Source organism: Siphateles boraxobius, unplaced genomic scaffold (assembly GCF_051911475.1).
Source record: "Siphateles boraxobius isolate OS27281-9 unplaced genomic scaffold, OSU_SipBor_1 20, whole genome shotgun sequence".
NCBI lineage: Eukaryota > Metazoa > Chordata > Actinopteri > Cypriniformes > Leuciscidae > Siphateles > Siphateles boraxobius.
The window spans coordinates 16,322,071-16,343,436 of NW_027508811.1; the positions used below are offsets into that span (position 1 = coordinate 16,322,071).

Below are 21,366 nucleotides of genomic sequence, written 5' to 3' on the forward strand. Positions count from 1 at the left end.
CAAAGCTAACTCGCTATTGCTAGCCTCTCTGAAAATTGCCTACCCTACCTTTAAGTATGTTCAGTCAACCACAGTTTATAAGAATAAGGAGCATAATGCTCTTATCATTGGTGTCAAATTGTGTCTGTGTTTAAATTCATTGCATTAAGGTAAACATTCAATAGTCAAAACAGCACGATCAACCTTTAGGAAATATTAAGTGGTATATTAAATAAACTTGGATCATTGGAATTTAATAATCCTAATACAAGTAAATTCTTTGTAAAATTATTATTATATGAACATGAGCAATGTAAAATTTAATTGTGATTTCACGACAATCTGATTAAATTTTTTTTTAAAACAGCTGCTCTCCGAGTTCCCCCATACAAATATGTCAATTACCATGTGTTGATCCATATGTGGAGAAATCATTACATATTCAAGAGCACAAAATTTCAAGAGAACAGATTTCACAGAACACAGTCCTTACTTTAGGAAAACAATATACCAAGTAATTTAATCAAGCAAATTATTGTCTGTGGACAGGAGTCAGGTTTCAATTTTATTTATTTACCCCCCCCCCCACACACACACACACAGAATTAAAATATATTACCTGGAAATGCAAATAATTGATATGTATATTCATATATGATAACAGCTCACTGAATTAAGACACTTTCTTTCCACCAACTCAAGAACAACCACATGAATATTTATAGAGCTAAAATAACAATTTAGAGAAGCCTGAAAGCACAGGATTTGCCTGAAAGCACAGTCGTTTGCCAGTACTAAGAAGGTGGCAGCAGAAATGTATGCAGGGAGCTCTGTAATAAACTAAGACTGTTTATTGCCAAAGATCTCACAGTAGAAATACAGGAGCACTTATTACTTGTTACATAAACTTTTACAATCACCCCGATAAAATAACTAATTCAGTAAGCTGATGACAGACTAGTAGGCTATTACTTCTAACCTTCAGATGCCGCAATTCGTGTAACGGAGCAATCTATTTCACATTTGCGAATCATGTCGCAATAATGTTTAATAGGAGTTATTTATGCACGACAAGGAGCTCTGATTCAGTAATCACTGACCAGTAAATATACCATTGCTCACAGAAAGCATAAGGCCTGATATTTGTATGCACTGTACACAACAATTTAACCGCCACTGCAAGCCACATAACTCAAGATATTTTCAGCAAAAGCAAAAGTTCTACTTTTCTGTGCTATTTTTTATGCAGCTCTTAGACCTGAAATGATATGCAGAGCCTCTAGGCATTTCACATGCTTCTCTTCAGCAGGAAATTATTAAACTTCTTCTCGAGGTGTATGTCGTACATCTGTTTTATTAAACGAGGGAGTTCTGCATGAAGAATTCCATTTCAATAATTAGTTCACCTCAAAAATGTCAAGTCAGCGGTGTAAGCGAGCCCATTGTTAAAAAACAATTACAGCCATGGTGAGAAGCTTGTGAGAACTGTGCGAGTGAAGCCTTTTTGCAACATTTCTATTCTGCACGTTGAATCGCCTATTGCCATGTGAAGTGGTGTGTGATTGTGTGTCTAAGAGGTTTACAGTGATATCCGAGACACTCAAAGTCTTCTTTCACAGTCATTGACCCTTTTCATTTATTTATCCACACTGAGCTTGTTGTGACCTTGGAATACATTCTGTACGGTTTTTAATTGGGTTTTTGAACAGTTCGTACATTAAAACAGTATATTATGAATGGAAAATTCTAGGGTGTTTTCAGGAGCATATAGTCCCTATTTTAAAGGGTTAGTTTAAATGAAAAAATAAACAAATTCTATCATCATTTACTCTGACCCTCATGTAATTCCATGTATGGAAAAGACAAGGGCATCTAACCAAACTATCCCTTTAAACACTAGCGTTATCCAAGCGAACTTAAAAAGTAATTATTGTTCTCAAACAGTTTTCCCCATCTGCCATTGATCAAGATAAGTAGATAGCTCCACCCCCAATCTAACACCATTGGTTGAGACCCTTTTGCTATGCCGGGCTGGTCAGAATAATCAAGCAAATAAAACAATGTTTGATAAAGCCACTGATCCTCAGTGTTTACACTTTTCAGCATACTCACCTACAAATTACTTATTGCCACTCTGCATATTAAGATGGGATAGGAAAAGTATCTTAACATCAAACAACATACAAACAACGGCTAAAGGATAAGAAAAACTGGATATTTGCAAATCAACAAGCAGCTTTGAACATTATTTTAAAATGTTAGAGCACAGATATCCCTCTAGTTTTCTACTAAGCCACATTCAGAGGTTTGTTTATTTTGTGGTAAGAAAAGGGGCGTCAGCTCCTAGAGGAGCGTCGGACTGGTTTGTAGAAGAGTGGAGAGCCCTCTGAGAAAGCACTTGTGATCTTTGAGTAAAGCTGTTGTGCTGAGAGGGAGAGGAGGAGGATGTCTGGCACGGCTCGGCTGATGCATAAGAGCAGATTAACTGGATTCAAATGCTCACCAACAAAAAGAGCAGAACACTGCCAAACAGCAGTGGATATTCATGTGTCTTTCATTTGATACATTTTAAACCTGGATGACAGCAAAGTTTGTATAAAAGCAGACAGCAAATCCATCAAGAAAAAAAAACCAACTGACTCTTTCTATTGAACATACAAAAATCCTCTCCAAGTCTACCAAGCTAATTATTTATATATTCCAATAATTATTCATATATGTTATATTTATTTATTTCATATTTAAATAAAATACAGCAGAAAGTATTTATCAATGTCAATAATTTAATGGCATTCAAAACAAAACTCAACTTAATATTTAAAACAGGTTGGGTCTTTGTGAATTTAGAAGAATTTTCATTATTATGATTATGCAATCGACAGTGTTTTAATTATCTAGTTAGTACATCAGCACCAAACCTTCCCATGATTGTTTGATATTACTGTAATATAACTTTTCTGCTGTTATGTTAATCGCGCACATTTAATATGATTCATAAAAGATATTAAATCCTATCAAATTATTCTTATCAATGAAATGTGAAAAGCTAATACAAGATGTAATTTCCAGATTCAAATCTCTCTCTATGCGTGTATTATGTATAGAAAATTATAGAACACATGAAGATATGTATACTATTAAACATATTTCCACAAATAACTATTGGAATTCTCAAAAATCCCTGAGGTTGAAGATGGGCAAGGTTATATTTTGAATGGTGTTCCTAGTGAACTAAATATTTCCTGGTCCACTTTCCTCCACCTGCCTACCCAAGACCCAATTACTCAGAAATATTTCCACGTTTTCCATGTATCCAGTAATACAGAGGCTCTCCAGCAGAACTCAATTCACGTTGGTAATGAGTCTGTACTCTAACATTTCCCCATGCAGACAGACCAATCTGCCACAGTGCTGCACATATAGGACTTTTGCATTAGGCAAAAGCTCAGAGGGAATCTAGTCCATGAGATATTGCTTTTTTTCATTAGGTTGGAGTTCGACGTTCACTTGGCTGAGAATTCTCAAAAATAACCTGGGTGCAAAAAGTCTGCAATGTGGAGGTGTTGAAAGGATCCACTATTTTTAATAATAATCATAATTATAATACTGAAAGTGATAGTCAAACTCATTGCCACCCTCAAATAATTTTTGCACCACATGGCTGTTCTTTACAGTATGTGAACATGTGGACTAACATCTTAAGGCATTCAATCTGTCAAAATGGGTTCTGTCTCCACTGATTCATCAACCTTTGGTAAATAGAAAGGCCATTACTTTGAGTTTTTGCCCATATACCTCAGTGGATTTGATTTAAGGATTCATAAACCTTTCTTCTGCCAAGCCTTTTATTTTGTGAGCGTGTTTATATGTGTTTGTGTGGGTGTATAAGCAATACTTCCAGTAATAAATATCAACTCAACTCTGGTCATATACAGTAGAACATCAGCAAATGTTCACCAATTTCTTGGTGTAGAAAATGCACCCCATTTAACTAAAACACGTATACACTCCCAAAAAAAAAACATTAAAAACAATGAATCTTCACTTACGTAGTCATCATATGATTTGTGTGTGGCCTGCAGTACAGAGGCTCTGTATCCAGGGGTCCCTGTAGTTCCTCTGGTCCGGGGTGCAGAGACTCCTCTGGTTAGTGTTGGTGTGGTGACGGAGGTGCGCGTGCTCACAGTTCCTCTGGGTGCTGCTGCTCCTCGTCCAGGAGGAATGGGTGGAGCGGCTCCTCCTCGACCTCTAAAAACAAAGGAAATGGAACGATAGGATTTTAAGCACAAAGTAGCATTTTTCTGTTTTTGTACTGCATATTTTATTTTTATGAAAATAAAAATTTGTATTAGTATAATATATTTATTTATTTATTTACTTATATGTGTGCGTATTTAATATTGAGCTAAAATACAAAAAAAAAAATTATTCATGAACCAATAATCCAATAATGTCAATAATTGAATGGCATTAAAAAAAATCTCAATTTCATATTCAAAACAGTTTGTCTACAATTAGCTCAATTTAGCTCAATGTGTAATCATTTTGATTCTTCTGAATATGCAATTTACAGTGTAGCCATTATCTTAGGCACTTCAGTAAAAGTGTTAATTTGACTGTAGTCCATCACCAAATTTACCCATAATTGTTTGACATTACCGTAATATAACCGTAATGCAGAACCACATGCAGAGACATCACTATGCAACATTAGTGCAGCACAACACCAGTGTTTACTGATTAAAAATTTGCATTTTGTGTGAAGACATTTGCTGCAGTGCTATAATAGTGGGTTGCTGTTAGCTAGTGTTTTCATCACAGACAGCCTATTAAAGCCCTGTGAACCATGAGTTTTCAAAGCTATTGCAATATTCACTTTTCTTTCCCAGCACTACTCTGGTTACACACTATAACAGTGGCAGTGAAGCATTGCATCCAAACCCGACCTGTAGAACACATTGTTTCATTCACTACGATGAGAGACAGCTTTATTTTGATCTTTTACTGTTTTTAGGATGAATCAATGGGTAAAGTTGTTTGTTTCTAGAGTAATATTCAACCTGATTACAGATGCAACATGGCAGATGGAGTTGGCAACTCTGGTGAATGGCAGATGTTTCAGTCTGTCCAGATCCAAATTCAGTCTGTCCAAATCCAAAGACCCTACAGAGACTAATGGCCTCATCAGTGTTGTTTTTGCCATGCTGATGTGTGGTAATGACTTCTCAGGGCACCACAAGGAGCACATCAAGTGGAAGAGGTACTTTATAGCTTTATCCGGCAGGAACGGTAAACAGAAATATCATATTTTGAATCTATTATTACTACCTGAGGTAACGCAAGCTGTCGTTGTTGTGGGAGAATCCTAGAGGGATCTTCAGAGGCTCCAGCAAGCCAGAACAAGTGCAGTGTGGAATTTATGAAATAAACATTAAAGAAGGTCTAAATAATGTATGATGGTATATATAAGTTATGCTTTTGATGAGAACAATTAAAGCTTCACCTGCTAACCTGATTAATAACACTGAGCCTCAGGGCACTTTCATGATCCAACAGAGCGCAGATGTTTGTGAGTCAAAATTGTTAACAGTCAGAGTTTTGAATTGTTAGAATTGTTAACAGTCAGAGTTAAAGCGGTTGGAGTACATTTGGATGGCTTTGGTTTCATCAGAAACACTGATTGAGAATTTTTTTAGTGATATTTTATCATATTATTTTAAATGAAATCAGATTTTTATGTCTTTAAGAATCTACAAAATGTCTTGCTTCGTGTTCCTTGGAAGAAATACGGTCAAACAATTTTGGAACGACATGAAAGTGAATAAATTATGTCATATTTGGGTGAGCTATTCCTTTAAGGTTTCTATGATTCTTCAGAGGGGTGGTGAGGTGAAGCGACTGTACCGGGTGGAGGCTGTGGAGGTCAGACGTAAGCCACGTCCTCGCGTGGTTCTTCCTCGGCTTGGGTCATCTGAACCATTTAAATAAGAGAGCTCACGAAGCTGCTCCTGCCTGATCTCATCATTGTAATCCTGTGGGAGGAAAAAAACAAACCTGTCATAAAAAACACATTTATATACCAAGGCACAGGTGTTGTATGTGAATCTCATCTGACATGCTTCTCTTCAACCACTGCAAAATAAATGATCCAGTTGGATGCACATCTTGCAGACACCAGCGTCAAAGCAACTGAGCATTAAATGCATTGCCAGACAACCAGAATGTTGGCCGGGAATGTTAAATATACTGCCAGAAAGTTTTGCTGACTTCAAACAAAAAATATGGATTAAAAAAATTAAACCTGTTTTAGCGTGTTTTTCAGATGTGGAGGACAAGAAATATTTTAGCATACCAACACACCCTGAAAATATGGTGTAGAATGAGGTACTGTGATGCACACATATCTTTCATTTAGAGTAAGAGGAATGATTGAGGCAGGAGAATAATAGAGCATGGGCTTATTAACTTTGTTTGACATCAGCTATCAGTGCATTGTTGTGAAAGAATAATTCCACTTTCTGCATTTATAAAGTCCCTCTCTCATTTGATTGAACATGACAGGGCCCTGAATCACAAGGACGATTACAGAGTGGATACCGCTTATTTTATTATCATGTCGCTGCCACAGGCAGATAAACGGAGCCTCATTTCCACCAGCCACTTATTTCCCTTCCTGTTTGGCACAACAGCGGTGTACAGGCAAATATCAGACATGGCAGCTGAAGGAGGAAGGCCTTTCCACAGAGATATGCTCAACAATCAATACAAATTAGAGCTGCTTCTGTGTCCACTAAATGGACATGCTTGTAGATTTTACATACATAAAATATATACTAAATATTATATTACATTGCAATGGTCAGAAGAACAAACTCTTGACTGCTTTGTTAGGATTTTTCGTTAAGAAATATCTGACTGTGAAAAAAAGAAAACAAAATATAGCGTTCATAGGTTTGTGGTCAGTAAGATTTTTTACTTATGCTCTTATGCTCACAATGGCTGCCTTTATTTGATTATAAATACAGTCAACACATCTTTACTGTGTGAATATTATTACAATTTAAAATAGCTGTTATCTATTTTAAATATATTTAAAATAGCAACCATTACTCCAATATTCAGTGTCACATGATCCTGCAGAAATCATTCTAATATGCTGATTTGATGCTCAAAAAACATTTCTTATTATTAACAATAATGAAAAAAGCTGTGCTGCTTAATATTTATGTAAAAACCATGATACATTTTTTTCCAGGATTCTTTGAATAAAAGAACAGTATCTCTTGTCTCGTTTTGATGAATTGAATGCATCCTTGCTGAATAAACATTATTTTCTTTCATAAAAAAATCATACTGACCCCACACTTTTAAATAGTAGTGCATTCACTAAAACTCTACACAAATATCCATCCATCAGTGTAGACCAAGCAGCCACAGTGCTTATTGGTAAAACAGGACAAATGAGAATGATTTTTTAAGGGGTGATCCGTCCACAGTTCTCTGAAGACCCTCTTAGTAGCTACAGAGACAATCACCAAAGAAATCCAAGACCCAGTGTTAGGAATTTTGATAGTTCTATACCAGGTTGAAAGGTGGGAGGTGTGGGTAAGTGAGGTGGATTTTGTGCTTGGATCAGCATTAGCTGTTGCCAGGGCAGTCCATGTTGTAGCACCTAAACCGTCTTTGCCTTGAGAAATTAGGGCAAAACACAGACTGACAGAAATGTTTTTTATACTGATCAGATGTAATGAGCATTCTGATGGATTCCTTATGTAGAGTGTCTCATGGTGAAGCTAATTAGGTTCTGAATCAGATTTAATAAAAACGGTAATGAATTGATTCAGGATATAAACAGTGAGTCTTAGAAACACCAGGTAAAATTGCGTACAGTCAGCCGGTCAGTCTCTGTACGAGTGTCTACATCATCTCATGTATTAATGGTAAATGAAGAAGACTTCCTCCTACAAAATCCGTTACCCAGTTTCCTTTTTAATGAGACTACAGTCAATAGACGTACAGTTCTGCCGCTGAGGCACTCTGAACCAACTCACACCTACTAAAGATGCTGCGTTTTGCATGATTCACTCTTTTTCTTAGGCAATGTCTGAGGCTGCATTATCGTATTCACATAATGGGCTTTCTGTAGGCCTTATCAACAAAAGTTTAGGCCTATCAGTAGTCCAGGCTACAAAGGCATTTTGTTCGTTTGGTTTTTAAAGACATATTTATACTATATTAACCACTGCTTAACTGGAATTATAAAATTCATTCAATGGAACTTCACAATTCATAGTGCAATTTAATCCAGAGCTACAGATAATCTGTGTGCAGCTTTATTGTATGAAAATGATATAGGTTTTTACAAACAAATTCGAGAAATGTCTCGCCCCTCCATAGCTGCAAGGTATTCTCTAGTGTAAATATAGAGGATGGCGTCAATTTCAAACCAATTCGAGCTGATTCAGACCCTGACAATGTTAACGAACAAGAGGATCATTCAGAACGGATTTCATACAAATACTTTGCAAGCACGGATTTCACAGGACGTTTCAAAGAGGTATGTTTTTTGTAATTTTGTTGTACATTACAGATACGATATTAACCACCATTTAATCGTGATATTTGTCGGAAAAACTAAGGTAATACAAACAGTAATCGATCACAAAACCATGGTTAATTGTCCTAAGAAGTGGCCACTGTCTTACAAAAGGGAGAGCTTACAAAAGCAACAGAAAACAAGTTGTTATCCATAAAATAAACGTTGGGGTTATAATGTTCGGGAAATAAGTTTTAACCAATCTAAGTTCGTCAACCTTAGGAAGGCCAAACAAATGAGTTTTGGAAAAAACAGTGTCTCTTTGAACAATGTCTTCTCCAATGCAGCTCAACCAGGCCCCGTCCCCCTTTTTTGTGTATTCCGTGGGCTGGGGTTATTTAAATTGGTACAATTGTGACTTCATAAGATCCGGAAAAATTCCTTAGTAGTTCTTGAAAAGGGGATTCTGTTAATATAATAATATCTCCCTTTGGAGTGGACTTTGAGGTTTGTAACCTTGCAGATCTTTTTCATGCTCAAACAGCAACATTACACACTAACTAAAGTTGAAAAAGTGGAAAAGCATAATAGGACCCCTTTAAAAATCTTATTAACTGTAGCATTTATTGGAGAGTTGAGTCTCCCCTTGCTAAAAGCTTTTTTTCCCAGCAGATGTTAAAACATGGATGTTGGGATTTTCTCCAATCCAGACACAAGAGCATCACAAATGACAGGTAATAATGTTGAGTGAGGTGTTCCGGCTCACAGTCTGTATTCCAATTCATCCCAGTCACAGTGGCTAGGTGTTTAGGTCTGAGCTTGGTGCAGGTCAGTTAAATTCTTCCACACTACACTCAGCAAAACATTTCTTAATAGACTTTGCTTTGCGCACAAGGGCATTGTGATGCTGTAACAGAAAAGGGCTTCCTGAAACTATTACAACAAAGTCAGAAGCACACAATTGAGTAGAATGTCATGTGTGCCATAGCATGAAGGTTTGTTTTCAGTGGAATTAAGAGGCATAGCAAAATTCTTAATTACAAATGGGCCATAGTGAATTTGTAATGTCATGTCTCTATAAAACAAATGCTGTGAAATATCAAGAAATATTTTAATTCACATGGCTGCCTGGATACTATTAACACTTCAAAGTGCACCATCTTGAGATGCCAGCACAGTCCTTTAATCCTGACAGGAATCAAGCTTTCTGACAAAGATAAATGTATAAACACATTCAAAGAAGGAAAGACATCAAGACATTAGCTTCAAACCTTAATGAGCTGCCTACATACGCAGCTGCTTTTATTGCAGCATGCTAACTGAAATGGATACACGCAGTTCCTTAGAATTTGGCTGAAAAAAGGAGGCATCATAATTATGTCAGAAGCGTGCCTACAGAGTTAGCTCACTATGTTTTGGAACAGATCAATTGAGATTGAAAACTTATCTAATTGGTATTCCGCAGTGGGCATAAAGATAAAACATGGTTCACCACTGACAGAAATTCATATGGAGGATGTAACCAGATCAGTGCTGTGGATGATACAAAGATGTGGCCCAAGAGGCAAATATAGGGAATCTCACCTTGAGCACTTCCTTCCTGAGGCCAACACTTCATACTGCTTCATTAATGTTTATAGTCTAGACTTTATAGGAGTGGTATTCAAATGGCGAAACGGACCCCGGCTTGGTTCCATCCGGACCGTGGGACATAATTGCACCATTTTACCATTTCTACAGTTTAAAGTGAGCACTGTGTCAAAACAATCACAGAATCACAGTGAGCAGCAAAATAGATATTTTTACTAAAACACTGCAGAAAACAAGAATGCAGCAAATACAATTATTTTTATCATATTCATAAAGATGACTCCGACCTTTTAACAAAACCATGTTTTGAGCATTTCATAATAAACAATGCTATAATTTGGAAAATTATTTAAGATTGCAAGGGAAGACAAAAATACTTTTTTCAAAAAATTACTAGTTAACTTTGTTTTGTGCTCATGATGAGAGTTTTGATAATTAGATTATGTACGTTGTTTGTTTTTAGTAGTTTATTACTTTGAAAAAAATATAAAAACGGTCTATACTTTTCTTAAGATCTTAGACAACTTTGGCTCTCGGGCCCAAGATATCTTTGATGACTATTTTGAGTGTTTAAGATTTTTGTCTTTAACAAAGTACTACGGCTTCCCCGATGGAAATCTATAACTCTTCCAAAAAAAATTGTCCAGACCTCAGCTGAGAAAGATAGAGACCAGACCCCTTGTAACTTTAATTGAATACCCCTGCTTATAGTGCATAGACAAGGTCAGTCCTGGAGCTCTCAAAGGTGATTAATGCGTCAAATCACTATCACTAATTATTAATATTACTAACAAGTACAAGCTAGTGAGTATACACTACTGTTCAAAAGTTTGGGGTCGGTAAGATTTTTTATTGTTTTAGAAAGAAGTCTCATGCTCCCCAAGATTGCATTTATTTGATCAAAAATAAAGTAAAAACAATAATATTGTGAAATATTATTACAGTTTAAAATAATTTTCTATTTTAATATACTTATATAAAGCAGAATTTTCAGCAACTCGCTTGATCTTTCAGAAATCATTCTAATATTCTGATTTGGTGTTCAAGAAACATTTCTTATTATTATCACAGTGGAAAATGGTTGTGCTGCTTAATATTTTTGTGGAAACTGAGATACAATTTTTTTAAAGGGATAGTTCACCCAAAAATGAAAATTCTGTCAGTCATGTTGTTCCAACCCCGTAAGACCTTTGTTCATCTTCGGAACACGAATTAAGATATTTTTGATGAAATCTGAGAGCTGGATCACTCCTCCATAGGCTTCTTGAGGGATTGAACTTGCCGGCCCCAAAAAGTTATTAAAGACATTGTTAAAATAGTCCAATTTTCACATATATATATATACACATATATACATATATACACACATATATATATATATATATATATATATATATATATATATATATATATATATATATATATATGTGTGTGTATATATATATATATATATATATATATATACACACACACATAAAATAAAATTAAGAAAATTCACAACCTCGATTGAAGTTAATTTTGAAAAGATATTTTCAGAAACTAGCAGTACAGCATTTCCAGCCAATTCCAACATATTCAACATCCAATTCTTTTATATATAATCATATGCATAACTCTATAATCTCTTTTCCCCCTTGCACTAAACATAGGCAAATTTATGCATGCAGGAGAGCAATAGAGTTTAGCAGTGTACTCATCTCATCTTGGCTTCCAGCTCACCGTCTCTTTCAAGGAATTCACGTATATAAACTTACTGGAACAAGGAATTTCTTAATCTCCTCCAGGGCATGGCTCATGCGGGAATAGGCTTCTCCAGGTGGTGCGAAAACTTCAATCAAAACATGAAGATCATTGCTCAAATGGCCGTATTTCGCCTCTCCACTTTTTCTCAGCTCTTCCTCCTAGAGATGGAAAAACATCAAGTCAGGAATTCTGTGTGAAGAATTAATCATATCATTAATGAATTAGATGAAGAGAGCTTTTCTTCCTCCAAACCGTATTATGCATATTTTGAACTGAGAGTGAACTGGAAAGGCATTAAAGGGATAGTTCACCATCATTTACGTATACCTTTATGTCTTTTCAAACCTGTATGACTTTTGTTGAACAATAATTGACTGACTGACTGACTGAGTGACTTATTAAAACAACACTGGAGCACCTTGGTTTTCATTGTGTGCACAATTTTTTTTTAAATCTTTTTGTTCCACAAAAGAAATGAAATCATATAGGTTTGGAACAACACGAAAGTGACAGAATGGGAATGTTTAGGTGAATTATCCCCTTATGAAAGAAGCTCTTTTTAAGATTATGATGTTCTTGTAATGTATTTCAACAAAATGTCAAAAAGTCTTTTTTTGGTGAACAATGGAACCTATCGACACCTTTACTCTGTAACACAGATAATGGGTACGTAGATTCAAAACATTATGCTTAAATCTGCCCGAGGGCTTTTTGTCAGAAATAAATTGACATTGTCACCTTTCTGATTAAATCCTGCCATTGGAAAAGCCAAAAAAGGGTGATATTTCACAGAGGTATTCGGTTTTTCAATTCTCTCTGATTGCTGAAGGTGTTCTGTGGCTCTTCACAAAACTTGAAACTTCAGAAAGCTTGTAATTACGGCAGACAGCATTTCTGTTTTGTGTTGATTACTGTTCGGCTGTGGCTTCTTCTTAAAGACAGAAGGGCTTTGATGACATAGAAGCCTGATCATTGATACGGGCCCTTGTAGCCCCTTCAGCTTTAATAAACACTTACTGATGCCTCTCTGTATCTCTGTATCATGTCAAAGTAACCCAAGCACTTTTTCCATCATGCTTTGCATGGACAAAAGGTCAGGAGACACTTAAGCTTTCACAACATTTCTGAGAGGCGTAATCATATTTTGTTTGTCTCCGGTATACGCCAGCTGACGAATTGTGTAGATGAGATGGTTCAGATGGTAATTTTGTGAGTAGACACAAATATATGTGTGTAGGCGTTGGCACTGTGGGTGTCTCCAGATTGACTTAAAAATGGACAGACAGACAGAAGTGGAGGCAGGAGATGGTGAAAAGGCCCCAGCCTCATTTCCAGCCCTGGAAAACTGTTCGTCAGATGACATTTGTTCGGTTTCAAGTCTGAAAGCTTTAACTTTCCTTTCATGTCAATTCACGAAGAAAATGTTCTGTTGTTAAAAAAGGTAGGCCTGTCTCCCAAGATGCTTTTCAAAAGGCACTCAAGTAAGCATGTCTAAGCACAGCAGAATCCTCTTCAAATATGACAAAATGAAGGGTTCCTCATATTTATTTCCAGTAAAGTACAAATAGTGAATCTGACACTTATAAGCTTGACAGTTATCCAGTACCCCTACGGAGTTAAAGAGCTCAGTTTTGAAACTTTCAAACAAAATCTTATAGAGCTAAATAAAATCTACTCCTAAAAGGCATGGAAAAAGCAATGTTGGCCATAATAAACACAGGCTTTTTTTTTCTTGCATAAAAATGAAGTATATGAGTTAAATGTTTCTGCTATAATATTTGTTTCTATCCCCAGATTAAGATTTGTGATACACAAATGTCTTTTTGCATGGTGGTGAATGTAATGTCCAAATCCCTGCCAATATGCTGCACTCAGACACATGCTGTTCATTTACCTGGCCAGGGAATCATTCCAAATGCAATATTTTTTGCTTTGTTAAACCCTGGATGAGGAGTCTTTTATACGAAGACCTCAGTAGGACTCTCAGATACTGCACAGACAAATTTATGGCCATAAAGATGCAAGGCAGACTCTTAATTTCATATGTATAACAAACCTGTACTAGCTCAAGGTGACTCTTTATAATGGAATATGTTTGCATTAATGATTGCCTCTGGGATTTAAAACAATCCAACAGGCTCTTGTTTGAGTTCTGCCATAAATTTAAATAGATTTCAGACCACAGTTCATCTGCATTGTTAAGAGTGTGAAATTCCAGTGAAAAGTGTGTTTATAAAGCTTAAAGAAGAACACTCTGTCTGCTTGTAGAAACCCCACACAGCTATTTGGGGAAAAAAACAATGCATATTCCTGTCTCATTTGTTTCTTTGGACACCTTTTTAGCATTTAACAATATAAGACAATTGTCAATAAGATCATAAGACATTGGTCTTGTTTGTTTCTATGAAGTTATTGCAATGACGACAGATTTTAAACAATATGCATAATGTATGTTTAAAGTCTGAGGGGTAGTAATTCATTAAGAAAGGATTACAGCCATAAAATAATATTTTATTTGCATGCTATCTGTATTGCTTGAGCACACAATTCACTTAAGGAATTATGTAAATCAGATAATGGTAAACTTAGGGGCAGCGTGCACAACGTGATTGTAGTTTGCGACGATGCAAATGGACGCAAGGGAGACACACATGTATGTACTGTATGTGTGCATGCAAAAGAGGAGATAAAAGTAAGTCTGATTTGTGCCTAACTACACCCCTTAACAGCAGTAAAAATCGCTGTAGCACACATCCTCGCTTTGCTTATTGAATTATTCTATTTCATACACTATGAAAGAAAACTAATATTTGCTTGATATGAATGTTTTTAATTCAATGGAGTTACATTCAATAAAAAATTTAATCAAAATGAACAATTTATTGAACTGGGGAATTCAGGATGGCCTATTATGAGATGATAGGAGCAGCAAACCGAGAAATATTAAATTTGGAACGATTCTCTGGCTAGGTATATGACCAGCATGTCTCTTAGGGCAGCTGTTTGGCTGAACATTTCACTCACCACCGCTCAATCCAAAGCACGTATAAAATAGTTCCACTGAGAAAGATCCATATAGTGAATAGCCTCAACAGCTCCTTTATAACAGGGATATAGTTGATCTTCCAAACAAACACGGATCATTTTTTTCTAAAACACAAAACATAAGCCTGTTAGGGTGTTAACATGATTATTGTCAAGTCTGAGTTGTCGTCATATCAACATTCAAAGACACTATGAAATTTGTGGATTTTGGATTTGTGAGTTTTGTGGATTTTAATCCACGTGTTATTGCTAATTCATTGACAAAGTCATCTTTTTACTGATACCATTTTTTAAATGTAGTAAAATGCACAGGAAAATCATCAGGAAAAAAATGTACATGTTCCACTAACAGGCATATATCCTCATTATATCTTCATCAGCCTATCAGACACCTTACTGCAATGTCCGAATTAAAGCTCTTCTATATGTCCACAACTTTCTGTTTCAATAGGAAATATGTCAACACAAGAAAGAAAAATGTGCTAATCAAACCATTTCATGACAGCTTTTGAGCTGAATGAGAGAGAACAGGCTTTATTTTCAGCCAAATTACACAATTTCTGAGTCAATGTTTAATCATTTAACCACTCAGTCATGGGCGAAAAACATTGACAATGAAATTAGTAAACTACTCTTTTATGCAAATATCATCCAGTTATTGTGCTAGTCCTACCATGTGCTGTACTTTACACAGGTCAGTGTGCTATTATTTGTGATATTGTGTGTGATGTATAGTTCTCTTTTTAAGAATGTGTACAACGTCAGTAAATGCTAAAACAGCAGTTCCCCCTCTATCTATAGGGCATATGTGCAGGTAATGATCTTCAGTCTCAGCGTCCTCTCACACTTTGCTCTGTCAGCTCTGATGCTTGTTAAACTCACAGAAATGAAAGGTTTACAGGATTTAAGGGATAAAGCACTCTGCTCTGGAATAAATGCAGTGTGCGCATGGCACGTACAAGCTTCTAGAAGCCCATTTCCTTCACATGAGGAAAAAAATATGCTTTAATAAATTACATAAAATGCAACAATTATGACAAAATAGGTAATGACATGATTATGAGATAAGTCATCATGAGATAAAAGAATCACAATTATGACTTTTTAATTCTTTTTAAATCTTTAATTATGACTTTAACTCATAATTATGATTTACCAAAGTAAGATTTATTTTTTCTTATGTGGTGGAAATAGGCTTCCATAGAAGCTATTTTAGTTTCTCATAGACAAATGCAGGTAATTTGCTTTTGCCATACATAGTTTAGATATTTAGGGCCATATTTACTAAACAGAGCAAATTAGCGTGAGAGCACAATCCCATAAAAGCGCCAATGGGAATAGAAAGTTCTGTGCAGTAAATAATGGCACAAATACCAGTAAATTGACCAGCAAACCTTAGGAAAATCACCTTGCGTCATCCATTTAAATACACTCCTCCCATAATTTTTGCGTCTAAATGGAAACTCTTACAAATGCATATCCAATAAGGTCAGCCGCAAAAACAACTGTCCACGCCTTTTCAGCGCTAATATTTAGTTTTATAGATTTATTAAATCCTGACAGTAGTTTTTAAAAACCAAAAGAAGGTTTGCGCTGGCGCAAGCTGTTAGTAAATCTGGACCTTAATATCTGAAAATATGCTGGTTTAGTTATGGCATTTACGTTTACAAACAAATCAATGTCAATAATAACAATTCCCAAACCATTAATGAAACATTACATTTATACAGTATATATGGCGAAAAAAGAGAGTTATTGCCTGTCATCTTACCTTGCCTTTATCCCTCATTGAACCTTTGCCGAGGATGGACATCTTTGCTCCCGTTTCCTCTTGTAATCTTTTCATGGAATTGCCCCTGGGCCCCAGCAGTTTCCCAACAAAATTAAACTGTAATAAGGAGAGAAAAGGGCAATAGGTTGGTCTCTCACAGTGCCTGCTTCTTAGACGGTTGCCTCAGTTACCTCACAGTCAATAAAATAAAATAAAACATTTGTTTTTTCTCATCATGCACAAAACCAGTTACAGTGAGAGAATGAAAAATTATTTGTTTGGTTTAAAATTTAATCCGTGACAGTCGTCGATCAATTGTATTTTTCCGCCGTTTTTCACATTTTTAAAAAAAGTTTATCAGAAACAATTAAAAAATATGTGAGAGTCTATACCTGTTTCTGTAGGGCACTGTAGCCACTCATGTGTTTAATCGATGTTTGGGGTCAGTGGTTGGGCTCCACTGCTTTCAGAGATATTATAACATGTACCAAATGCCAAAAGGGATCTTCAAAACGATCCAGAAGTCCAAGCTTGAATGAGGCATAACGTAATGAGTTCATTTCCAATGGGGATTCAAGTAATACTACCCAGATGATGAGCTATCCAGCAACTGCCTTGGGGCAGCAACTAACATTTGGGTAGCACAGCAGATCAGCGGTCATTGAGAACACTTGGTCATCTGATTTTTTTTCACCCTCTCTCTGTTATTTTACTCACATCTGTGCATCATATAACTGTATCTTCAAGGGATTACAGAGTCTTACACATTGCAATCAGATTCGGGCTGCTGAGGATTGTCTAATGCTCATGATAACAACAAATCTTAAGTAGTCAATAAATGCTGCCATTGTAAGAAAAAGTGCCCTTGTATAAAATGGTGCATCAAATTCCCTTTATAACAGTGTCACTTCATCACTGTCTGCTCATGTTCCGTGTTCATCACTTTTTCTGATGTATTGCCACAATCCCCTTAGCCAGCAGCCCCTCTAAATTCACTTTAGATTTAATATGTTTTTGAGAAACCTTTTAAAAAGGCATTTTTCACTGTCTTTACTTAGGACAATAAAACAGAATAAGATAGTGATCTTTTGGATGTTGAAAATGCTTTAAACAGATTGTTGTTTCTGGTCATCACTATACTATACCATGACCAGTTACACTACACTTTATCAGTTACATATACACATGTATCTAGTTCAGTCATAAAACTCTAGATGGTGCAGGCTGATAGGTACTGCAAGAAATCACATCATTACCACATGGCACAAACTTTTTGGCCTCTGCTGATCCTGCAGCCAATGAGATTGCTTGCTCAACATTTAAATAGTCTGGTTCAGGTTGCTGTAGGGTAGCCCTGCAGCGAGCTATCAGAGTTCCCCTGAAACCCTCCACCACCCCTAGCTCCACCTATCTAGATCTGCTGTGGGATTTATGTATGCATATTCATACAGCAACAGCATTACTTACATACTCACAGCAGTGTGTCAGTGTATCGTTTGGCATTAGCAAGTCCATCAGACCAAATACATTAACACTGTCATATTTAGAGAATATTCAGAGAGAATATACACTCGCTATTTTTCACTATATTGAACTTGACACACCATTTTACAAAACACACACTAAATGGGAAAAACATTAAGAAACAGGATAAAAAATGTCCAGAAATTGGCAAAATATCTTTGTGTGCATGGCTGTTGTAATGGTGATGAATTTAAAGTTGACCGAATTTTATAGTGCAAAATGTGTAAGTCAATAAATAAATATAGGTTGTGTATGACTAGTCAACAATTGTGACAATCCATAACTATAACATACATGAAGCATTATGTGTGGAACAATATGTGTGGAGAAATGGCTGATTACTAGTTGCTGTTAGTTTCCAGACCAGTAAATCAGACATTACTAAGGGAAGTGAATTTGCCCTTCAAATATTTGCAAAGGTTAGCTGATTTGTGGCGGCCAGAATGAAACAGTTGGGTATAACACATGTTGACATACCCTGCGTAGCACATGGCTGGAAACTCCTCAACACATGCTCTTCCCAGCCAGGCTGTAGAAGCAGCTGTAGGGAACTCTAGCTGGTGGAATGCAGAAGAACTGTCACTGAATTTGGCTGGAGCCACAAAGCAAATGCAAACAGTTTCAGGTGAAAGGGTGAGGTGTGGGTAGGGCAGTATATTTAGCAACACCGCAGCACTGCGCCAAAGCGCGCTGACCGACTCTCTCGGAGTGGAGGTGTGCTGTTTACATCCCCTCCAGTGGGGTGTGTATGAAAGGAATACACTGCAACTGGCTGGGTGCCTCGGAGCAGATGGTTGCCTCAGCTACAGTGTGAAGATGCTCACTGGGCGGCTGCAGTGGAGTGGCCTGTTTTCATTAAGCTAATGAATGTCTGGAGTCACTCTCCTGCTCCATGGTGGGCAATTTAGGCTTTATTAGGGGGCACAGTTCAGTGCTGGATGAGGTTTGAAGCAATGCAAGCTGTCCCTCGCAGTCCCCGGCAGAAGCAGGCCACAGAATGATGGGCATTATGCAGCACTGACAGGCTGAGGATGATAAACCTGACAACTGGAGGCGTAACTGTCAAACCGCATTGGCTTATTATGAGCAAATGTGACTTCTAAGAAAGTACACATGGTGTGCTGTTGTGATGGAGAATAGATCACTAATCCACACTTCTAGAGCCTCGATCAGAGTATATTTCTGAAATGACTGCAAAAATCCTGGGAAAGCATGCATTGCATTGCAGTGTTTATTGATAACTTAAAAAGCCTATTCACTGTGCTGTCATGCAGAATCCCTTATTTTTGGAACCCGCAGTGAGTTTAGAGTGTGTGTGTGGCTGGCTGAACAAATGACTTTTCACACTTGAGTCCCTTTGACAGGGACCTTCACCTGTGCTCAGCGCACGCTGATGTGCATTACATTGATTTCTCTGTCAAAATCTTTTCAGAAGCCATTCAAGACCACTGAGCTCTTGATCAGCTTCATATTGGCATGATCGCCGCCAGACACAATTTTACCATCGTCACATACTGACAGACATCCTATCGGAGACATTTCTGTTGACTCGTCATGTATGCTGTAACTACACAATATGCAGGCAAAAAGAATATTTCGCCATTGAGGATTAACGTAACCATGCACATGAAATTTCCTTTCTTTCTTTTTTCTTTCTTTCAAGGAACAAATATAATCACTAATATTTAATTACCCTGCAAAAACATAGATAACATTTGGCATGTTATTTTGGTTGAACTAGAATAGAATAGAATAGAATAGAAGTTACCATATACATGAATAGGAATGCCAGTGGATGGCTCTCTCCAGGTATTATAGACCCTCCTTTTTTTGCCAGGAATTACGCCTGTGAAATCGTCAAGTTTTCTGACGTGGGGATTTTTAAGAATTTTGGAACTTAAAAATGGGTCACAGACCAAATAAGGTTGAGAATCCCTGCACTAAGACCAGCTTTGCTTGTTAATTCAAACTTCCTCAGAAAGAGTCTCAAGAGTTTAAAATCTGTCTCCGACCCTCTATGTATTGTGCACTTAATGCTGCATTTCATTTTGTGGTGCATAAGAGTGCTGTTCTAGAACATTTTTCTTCTACTCTCCCAATCTCACCAGATGCAAATTGATGCAATTTGCTTCTCTATAGTTATCTAAGTCCTATTTTATTCTGCACTTTCATTCAGCAAATGTACATAGTCTTATTTGTCATGAAAAAAACAATAGTATACTCATCTATTTTTGATGAACCTCATCACATCAAAAAAATTGGAACAGGAGTTCTTGAGGGACACAGCCACAGTTTCAATCTGCTGCCAATTTACAATGACTGAATATGATCTACTGAGCTAAAGAGAGATTAAAGGGGTCCAATTTTGCTCATTTACAGGTTCATACATTTTGGTTTATGCAGTCTACTAGAATATGCTTGTGTCATTTAATGTTTTGGTTTCTTTAAAACCCGCCTTCCAAAAAGCACAGTCTGCTCTGACTGGTAGACCGGCCCCAGTCTGTTGTGATTGGTCTACTACCACTTACAGTGTGTGTTACAGAAATGTAACAGCCCTTATTATAATCGGCAAGTTTCAGCGCTGTAAACACTACAGTAACTACGCTAATTATGGTATCAGTTACATTTACATTTATTCATTTAGCAGACGCTTTTATCCAAAGCGACTTACAATTCCTATTTATGTCAGAATTTATGCACGCCTCTAGAGCAACTAGGGGTTAAGTGTCTTGCTCAGGGACACATTGGTGTCTCACAGTGGATTCGAACCCGGGTCTCTAACACCAAAGGCATACGTCTTATCCACTGCGCCATCACCACCCTCAGTTTTGTCCTATCAGTTAGAGTCCAAAAAATTACAGTCAAGAACAAGTTGATCAACCCAAAACACCTTAACAAGCACAAATTGTGCAGGGACTTTTGGACATCGTGACAACACAGTACTAATGCAACTTAACCAGACTTTATCCTTTTTTTTTTTTTTTTGCATATGCCTTGGGTGGGAATTATTTAAATGAGGGAAATTGTGATGTGTATATAGTAAGAAAATCGAAGACTACAAAGCGTTTCAAGGAGTTCAGAAACAGGGCTTACTGATATGGAGAACAACTCTCTTTGGAGTGGACTTTGTGCTTTGGAACTTTGCAGACCTTTTTCATGCTCAAACTGCAACATTAAC

The 21,366-nt window shown here is 36.8% G+C and overlaps 1 protein-coding gene across 2 annotated transcripts in view; it reads right to left on the reverse strand.

Moving 5' to 3' along the window:
* Positions 1 to 21,366, reverse strand: part of khdrbs2 (KH domain containing, RNA binding, signal transduction associated 2) — a 56,114-nt gene that overhangs the window by 8,965 nt on the left and 25,783 nt on the right. For both annotated transcript variants that reach the window (XM_077237137.1, XM_077237136.1), the window contains exons 3-6: positions 16,665 to 16,781; positions 11,860 to 12,006; positions 5,884 to 6,011; positions 4,029 to 4,227 (exon numbers count right to left, since the gene is read on the reverse strand). In XM_077237137.1, the coding sequence (XP_077093252.1) occupies positions 4,029 to 4,227; positions 5,884 to 6,011; positions 11,860 to 12,006; positions 16,665 to 16,781 (591 nt within the window). The remainder of the gene's footprint in view (positions 1 to 4,028; positions 4,228 to 5,883; positions 6,012 to 11,859; positions 12,007 to 16,664; positions 16,782 to 21,366) is intronic.